This window comes from Olea europaea, unplaced genomic scaffold (genome assembly GCF_002742605.1).
Source record: "Olea europaea var. sylvestris unplaced genomic scaffold, O_europaea_v1 scaffold1249, whole genome shotgun sequence".
Classification (NCBI taxonomy): Eukaryota; Viridiplantae; Streptophyta; class Magnoliopsida; order Lamiales; family Oleaceae; genus Olea; species Olea europaea.
This window is the reverse complement of record NW_019229928.1, coordinates 153,056-161,818: the sequence shown is the minus strand read 5'-3', so window position 1 is coordinate 161,818 and position 8,763 is coordinate 153,056. Positions and strand designations below refer to the sequence as shown.

General features: G+C 36.0%; 1 protein-coding gene across 1 annotated transcript in view; it reads right to left on the bottom strand.

Annotated features, from left to right (window-relative positions):
* Nucleotides 1-2,980: 2,980 nt before the first annotated feature.
* The window catches only part of LOC111374421 (protein RST1-like), a 7,556-nt gene continuing 1,773 nt past the window's right edge, over nucleotides 2,981-8,763 (bottom strand). Inside the window, exons 6-12 of the mRNA XM_022997089.1 lie at nucleotides 7,802-7,984; nucleotides 6,520-7,410; nucleotides 5,753-6,049; nucleotides 4,807-5,460; nucleotides 4,385-4,532; nucleotides 4,167-4,285; nucleotides 2,981-3,516 (exon numbers count right to left, since the gene is read on the bottom strand). Coding sequence (XP_022852857.1) covers nucleotides 3,154-3,516; nucleotides 4,167-4,285; nucleotides 4,385-4,532; nucleotides 4,807-5,460; nucleotides 5,753-6,049; nucleotides 6,520-7,410; nucleotides 7,802-7,984 — 2,655 coding nt within the window. The 3' untranslated portion in view covers nucleotides 2,981-3,153. The remainder of the gene's footprint in view (nucleotides 3,517-4,166; nucleotides 4,286-4,384; nucleotides 4,533-4,806; nucleotides 5,461-5,752; nucleotides 6,050-6,519; nucleotides 7,411-7,801; nucleotides 7,985-8,763) is intronic.

Sequence of the window (8,763 nt, the reverse complement as noted above, 5' to 3'; positions counted from 1 at the left end):
AGATGCAGTAGGATTCAAGAAAAATGGAGAGTCTATATGCTCTTTTCAAGATTATCATGGCTTTACGTTTAGTTCATAAATATTATGTAATAGATCATTACAAATTTTCTAAACAAATGGTTATACCCACATATTCAACAGAATGCGAAAGAGGGAGAAGAAAAAAAATCAGTAGTATCTTTTCAATAAGAAAAAATCAGAATTGTGGGAAATTAGAGGGAGAAAAAGAAAAATTGTTTAAATTAACATTAAAAAGGAGAAAAAAAAAATATTTTTTTGGGGGGGGGGGGGGGGGGGGGGGGGGGGGGGGAGGGTGAGAAAAGTTGTGAAATTTTTAGGTTTGAGATAAAATTGTTACAGATTTTTTGTATTTATATATATGGTTTTAAATCTTTCAAAATCTGTCAAAATCTATCTAATTAATGAAATCCTTTTAAATCAATTAGTTATCGAGAACACCTAAATTTCTAAAGTACCTATTAAATTCTATATTGAGGACACCTACATATTCTTTGTTGCTAATAGGTAATAAAAGGAGTTGATGTTGTTTTAGATTAAGTGATTAGTCTAGAATTACGTTTGTAATACCATTGGTATCAAAGTGCAGATTTGTTGGGTTGTGATACCAAACTCGGCCCTTTTGGGCTATGATGAAATTGGGCTTGGCCCAATTATAAAACTATAGCCTGATAAATTCAATGATGAGGCCCAAAACCCAGACCCATTTAAACGGATGAACTCACGTTTGAGAAGTGCAACTTTAGTTATTAGTTGCCTCTTGAAGTGATGAGTTGCTAGTTACTCTAGACCATTGATCTACACTTATGATTAATGGTACTCTCCGAGGGTATACAGGCCCTTATGCTGAAATCTTAATTCATTCTTGCATTCTGATTTTGCTTGGCCATCTTCTTGAACTCTCTATGTGGGCTTTCTTCTTCGTCTTCTCTTCATATTCAACCTCTGGTTTAATGATGCTATTATTTCTTTGTAAGATTAAAGGTCTAAGTCATTCTATAGTAAGAAAAGTGACGATTTGATGGAGGATTAAGTTCTTCTAGCCAATAAAATTAACTTCAATTCGTCCGTTTGGGGGTTTCGGTTTTTAAGGCTTGTGGGTTGATACGAAAGGGTACAATATTTTGAACTCGTGTTCTACGAGACCTTTGATGCCTTGGTAATAAAGTTGAGTTGTAAATTTCTTTAATCGATCTTGAATCTTTTGTCCAGTATTAATCGAGTTTTGTTAAATACACCTAATGGAAACTTGTGGTTATATGTGCTTGTATGGATTTTCTTACATGCAAACTTGAAATTATCGAGTGAAATTCTAGATGATAAAGAATTGAAACTTTGATCAAACTTAATACGAAAGCACTAGCAGTGTAGAAAGGTAGATAAGGTGACACCTGGATGCCAAATGCTTCGTTTGGGGTGATCTCATAAGATTGAATTTATTGAACAGTTTTCACATTTATTGGGACACTTGATCATTGAGACACGTGAACTATTTGCCCTATTACTTGAATTGTCTATTAAAATTGAGTCTATATGCAAACATTAGAAATTTGTCTAACCAATAGATGAGCAGAGCACTATGTCAAGCTATTATCTTGGGATTACATTGATGATTTCAAAAAGTTATCTTGTAACATGTACGAAAGATCTATTTTTGGCAAATAAAGTGACTCTTGAATGGTGGATTCCTAGGGATGTCAAAGGGATCGAGCGATTCATCGGCTCGACAACTAAGCTTGTCAGAACCGAGCTCTTGAGTGGCTCGGGCTCGTCAAATCACGAGCCGGAGGACAAGCCGAGTGCAACACCTCATTTGGCGAGCAAACGGGCTTGGATGCCTGGCTCGTGGCTCGTGTTACAGTGACCAAATTTCGGGGCCACAATTTTTTTCCCCCTTCAAAACGTTTGCCTATAAATACCCCCACAAGGCTCACCCATTTTCATCTTCAAATTATTGGTTCTTCTTCTTCACTTTCTTCTGATTCACACAATTACAATTTTCTTATTGTTCCAATTTATTTTTTGCCACATAGATTCAGATCTAGATCTATGTGGCATATGATGATCTGAATCTATGTGGCATACGATAAATTAGAAACTGAAATTGGATCTGATAGAAATTGGATCTATTTAGATAGATATATAATACATTTTTCAGCTTCAAATTTATCGTATGTCACAACTCATATAAATTGACAAGTACATTACAAGTATTATTAATGTGTGTAAAGGATTAGCAGAATGTTCATTTTCAATTGCAAGATAAATTTTAATTTGTCGAAATTAAATGTCGTTAGATAAGTTACAGGTGATATTTAATGTAATTTTAATCATATTAATCAGAATTTGTTATTTTATAATACTGTTTTTAATTTTCTTTAAAAAATTGTACACATTATAACCTACAAATCGTTCGTGTATAATTTTTAACTCCACCTACTCAAAATTTAAGTAACCAATCTCAAACCAAGAGAAAGGAAGGTGATTTGTATAATTGTATTTTATTTTTATCTATTTAAATTTAAAAAAATATATATATACATACATATATATATATATATATATATATATATATTGAAAATTGACGAGCTCGCAAGCCGAAACTCGCCTTCAAGTAACAAGCCACGAGGCTCATGTGTTCAAGGGGCCAAGCCTACGAATCCCTCCACATACACTCCTATAATTCTTGCATCCTATCGTTGTTAGCCAAAAATATTGGTAGTTTTTCCGTTAATCTTTATCTTTTTATATCAAATCCGTCAGAGTGTCGTCCTGCCTGTGCACGTCGACCTCTCTGTGCCCCGAGGTTTTATCAAATACCCAGGAATGTAAAAAATGCACCGGTCCCAAACAAAGACATCGAGTCAAACTTACTTCGATAACTATCAACCATATTCGAGAATGAACTTGAATTCACTATTTTCTCAACTTCAAGAATTTTCTTAAACTTTTTGGCTCAAGATCAGACGAATACCTTTTGATGTCTCAATATCGTTCCCTGTGATCTGGTAAGCTGGGTTAGACATTATCATACAATATTGAAGACAAAACATAAGTTAAAATCTTGTCTTATGTATTGCTTAACTCTATCTAGTAGTGCATACCAAACATTCACTTGATGTTTTAATACCTATTTCATGGGACAACCATGTTAGCTAGTCTAAGCAACTTCTCCGGAGGTAAGTAAGGTTTCAAATAAATACATGCTTCCCGCATCACTTGCAGTAGGAAAGGTGCCATATCATTCTCACTTCTATCAATATGTTGGGAACTAGGCGAATAATCACCAACCTTTGTATGTTTCACCCAATCATAAATTCGTTCTGTTGATGTCCAGAAATCCGATGCCACAGATTCTGCTACTGCCCCCCAGCTGGTTTCTGAAAGGAGAGACGAAAGGGTGATGGGCAGATCACTCAAGACACTGACTTGGTCAATAATCAGGACAGTCTTATATTTACAACAGCCACCACATAATAGACCAAGAAACCGCAGAGCCTGAGGATTACAGAAGCGGAAAAATATGTTAGGCTGTTAGCAAGATGAAGATCATAATAATAACCCTAGGACTTGTGAATATATTGGCTGCCCAATGTAAAGCAAGGACAAATTGCAACTTAGTGAAGCTGAAAAAAACAAAACATGACTAAATTTTGGGAGCTTTCACTAGTCTTAATAACAGAGCAAACTGCATCCTTTTTCAAAGGTACATCATTCACAGATATATTAATTTACTTGTAGTGGCCTTTTTGCCACTCCGTTTGGTTCATAACAAAGTGACGATGATTATGACAAACCAGAGTAGGACAAAAGCGCTTGAAACAATGGTAGCAACAAAAAGACTAATATTTCTCTACAAATTGATTGGTGAGTCCTTTCGGACAATCAAAATTATAGAAGATAAAGTGGAATAGAGATTATATGGCCCTTTTCAGCATAGAAGAGGATGCTGATGAAACAGAAAGTGAGAGTACTCTTAAATTCAATAATACATATTCCTCTGAAGCCACTGACTCCAATATATTGAATTATCTTAAAAATAAAGGATCCTTACTATGCATTCGTCTAGATCTTCATAAAAGTCAATTTCGGTTGCAATACATTTATCTGGATATATACTTATATGACAAAAAGTATTTGGTTCATACCGTTGCAGGATAACTTGTAACACAGCTTATTTTCACTGTTTCAATAAGCCATTGAATCCTGGCACTTCCTTCGGCATGTTGCACTGTAATTGCAACTTCTACAAGAACATCCCAGATAGCTGCAAGATTTTTATTATTACTATTATTATTATCGTTTTTGACAACTAATCATATCTGTGAGTGGCAAAATTGTTTACCGAATAACTTTGCAGACTAACCTTCTGTTCTAATGCTCAACATATGAGCTTTTAATTTCCCGAGCTCATTCAATGAAATGACACCAATTCGAACTAGTCTGGCTTTCGCTTGAATCTTCTTCAAAATTTTGATGGCATGGCCGTTCTCTATGAAATTTGCATCTGAAATCTATATGGAATACAAGATGGCTTTTAAGTAATAGAATAGTTACAAATATACAAACATCAATGATCGCACAATGACATGAGATCAAGAACCAAAATGACTTAATGTGCATTATTAAGTCAAACTAATCTATCTTGTGTACATAATCTTCTGGATATAAAAACAATCACATCATTATAAGACTCCAAGCTTTCTAAGCAGTTTCAGCATAATTTCCAGAGGCAGAAACAACTACGGATGAGTGGAACCAGGAAAACATAGAAGAAATGAATAATACCAAAAGAAGATTCAATAACCAGCCTTGTCGAGCCTTCCTGAGGCATCTAATTGCTTCAATCCATTCTGTATCAGAATTCCACTTGCATGATCCTGCAGTATCAGCAGAGTATGACCAAGGCAACAGAGTAAAGAGAACCTCCATGCAATTTTCCAAGTTAGGTGTGTAATCTTGCGTCTCGAGAAAGGATTCATTCAAACAAAGGTGTAAACCCTTCCAACATGAAACCCGTAAAGAGATTTTCTGTTCTTGGTTGTACTGGTCAGAAGAAGCAAACCAAGGTAAAAAGGCGGCCAAGTCGTCAAAGAGCTTCCCAAGTCTAGAACTGGAGAATATCTTTATCAGGTCTGCCACATGCAAGAGCATAGTTGACTGCAGGTTTGGCTCGAGTGTTTTGAACCTGGCTAGATCAGATAGCTCATCGAGGAAACTGAGAAGTGCATCAGATTGGTTTGCATGGGCTATCAAGAACAGTAAACACTCCTCCCTGAGAATTCCTTTCCGAAGGGCTGAATCTGGTGCAAGCGACTGAGAAACTAGACCCTTATATTTCATGCACCGCCCAATTATTGCTCTCCAGTCCAATAATGGTAACCTAGGAGCACGTGACAAGCAACTCAAAACACTTGCAACTGTGCTTGTACTGGAAGCAACCTGGAATTTTAAGAGTCCAAGAGAAAGGCTGGTCAGAATAAATTTTTGTTTTGCAGTTAAAAGAGCATTGGAGCTTCACTGCATATTTCATACCAAGACTAGGGGCACTCACATGAAAAAACGGGGAAAAAGAAATCTAGTAACCATGTACAAGAATGTAAGATGAAACCAAGATCTAAAGTTAAAGCTATGCAAATGATTCCTGGGGGTGTTCCATAAATCGGCCCTCATTCCTCAGGAGCCATTGTACTTATCAAAATGTCAACTATTATAATCAAAAGACAGAATCTACCTGAGAACTCATTTGCATTAGCCATGAAGAGAGTTTCATGACCACGCTGTCCTCCGAAAAACTTTGAGATTGGGCCTTTAGATCACGAGGGTCATTATTAACAACACTTTCCTCATTTGAAAGTTCTCTAGAAAACATGGAATGCCTTAGAAATGACACTGCCCATGCTGCATATTGCTGTAGTTGAGGGTCATCAGAATTTTGTGCAACAAGAAATATCTCCTGAATCAATGACGTCACCTCGGGCTCCAAGTCAGGATTTCGAATTAGAGACCCCGTTATATAAGAAGATTCCTGCTGGAATACAAATATTCATGAGATAGACAAACAAAAAATGAGCCATTGTTAACTAATTTTGTACCTAAAAGTTTTGTTTGGCCCCTTTTCCATTTTTAAATTGGTAAGTTTTGCAGATAATATTTCCTTTTATCTAGTCTACAAAAGAAGAAAATCAATCACTGGATGCATATTGAGATCAACTTTGTGTTTGTGCACTATTTCTATGAACCCTGGAATTAGCCTCTTTCTTTCCCCACTAGTAACAATTTTGTCACAAGACTGTCAACAATTAAATTAAATTAAAATTACCATCTTCCTCTATGATCTCATATTACTCACTTTAAACCCATTTAATTACCTTCTCTCGCACTGTTAAATTAGTTCAGTTGTTTCAGTTATATAACACAATAAACACGAAAAACAATACAAGCTGTTTCACTCTTAAGAAATAAAAGGATATACACCAAGAGTAACTTGTGTGTTGGGACCTTTCTAAAGACTGCAGTGTTTGAGGAGGTTAGAGGATGCTGTTGAACAAGTGTTCCAGCACCTGCCCCTATTGCATTCACAACTCCAAGCATTCCACCTAGATGAATAAGTGGAGGGTGAGAACTTGAGTAACTTCTTCTAAACAATGTCAGCAAATCTTTAACATGCTCGATTTTTATAGTGTGTAACCCTGCATTCAAAATGCTAGAAAGAAGCCCCCCAGCTCCTACACAAGATGCTGTCAACAAGCTCTGGTGGAAGGTATCAAATCGTTTAACAGATGTTAGATCAGAGATTAGCTCCCTGAAGCCACTCAGAAGACAGTCCAACTCAGTATTGTCAATAAGTTCTACCCTTTGACAGAAAGACACTACAGTTGGTAGTGCAAGACATGATCCTACCGATAAAAATAACCCACGTGCTTCACTGACAGCAGACTTAGAGACAGGAGAGTTTACGTGTCGAATCCACGAAATAAATTGGCCTTTTAAATATACAACCGCGTCATGAGTCCCGGCTCTGTAAATTGCATCTATAGAATTCCCCAAACCAATGACAAGTCCAGAAATACCCCATATATCATCCTCCGGATTATCAAAATTCTCATTCTGATATTCAATAATGTTAGGAGAATTGAAGTCATTGGTTCCAAGGGGAAAGCATGCAGATAGGTTCTTCAAAATATCAACTGAAAAGCCAGCAAACTGACATATCATAAGAAGCACGGTCCTAACAATCTTTTTTAATAAATTAGTTTCCTGCATTTTCCGTGTTTCTTTGTCCTGAAAATTCGCTTCAGCATCAACCCTGGTTAGAAGATCTTGACATGAAAAACCCAATCCAAGTCCACAAGCTCCTTTTACAAGGGTGCTCTTGCTAAGTGATGCAACCTGTAAAAGAACATACCAAGAGTTACCATATTTGCCTCAACAAAACTAAGCGGTCTGTTAACAAATACAGAAGTGTTTATATTGCTCCATTCTCAAAGAGTACCCCTATCACTTAGAAAACATGAATTGGACACCAACTTCATCAAAAAATGAGAATAATACTTGTATAAGAGGGTAACAGCTCTGAAGTTTATGATTCAGAAAAAGAGAGCATGCTAACTGTCAAACATAAAATGTGTAAACTGCACTCTGAGGTCCTAGTAGCATAATAAATAGTTCTAAGAATAATGGAAAACCAACAGGGGAAAAAATAAATAAATAAGAAGAATTGAAAAACTAATTGATATCAGTTTCCTATTTGCAAAGTTACACAAACTATCAAACCTCATACCTCAATGAGTGTATTTATAATCTCAAACTTCAGTTTGTGATCAGTCACGTGCAAGCAACTTGAGATCAACCCAAGAGAAATCGCAGCTGACCACTGGCGACATTCATGCTCATACTGAAACAGCCAAACCAGCAGGAACTTTGAAGCAGACGACTTCACAGCATGTGCAGAAGCAGGCAGCACCTAAAAATAGAAAAAAGAAAACAAATATATGTAAATAGGAGGAAGCTAAGTTATACTTACCATAGAACCAAAATTGTCCCACAGCAACGAACTTTTGTCTATTACAGGCAATATGAATTGTTTCCAAGTTCTCTCTAGAAGTATCTTTCTTCCTGTGATGGAAAACAAAAATGTATTTTGGGACAAGTAAAAAAAGTAGTTTAGATTTTATTTGTTAAGATGTAAATAGATAATCTATTTTTAATGAAATATTGATGTGATTAGGATTACTAGAAGTTCCCATGGGTTCAAATTTTTTACACGTACAAATTGGGAACTCAGGCTTGGTATGCATACAACCTGGGAATATTAGACTGAATTTTTCCTCTCAAACTTCTCCTGTTTTCTCTCTTTTCTATTCTCTCCCTTCTCCTCTCTTTTCTCTTTTACTTTCTTTTTCCTGCTCTGCATAAACCCTACCTCTCTTTTGTTTCTGTCACATATATCTAACCTTAGTCTTCCTCCTCATACTTCTCTTTCGTTTCTTACCAACTCTTGCCTTTTCGTGAAGTATTCAAATAAGCCAGAACTAAGGAGAGGATTCATGAAGAAAGTTTACCTTAGCTTGGTTTGCAACTTGATTGTGATTCAGAACTCATATTCTGATGTTTTAACATTTATTCACAGATCCACATACGTAAATATTTATATCAAAAATAATCTTTCTGGCTCTTTATACACCCATTAGATTGCATTATTCCCAACTTCTTTATGTAAGCAGAATTTTTAAGCATCCTTAT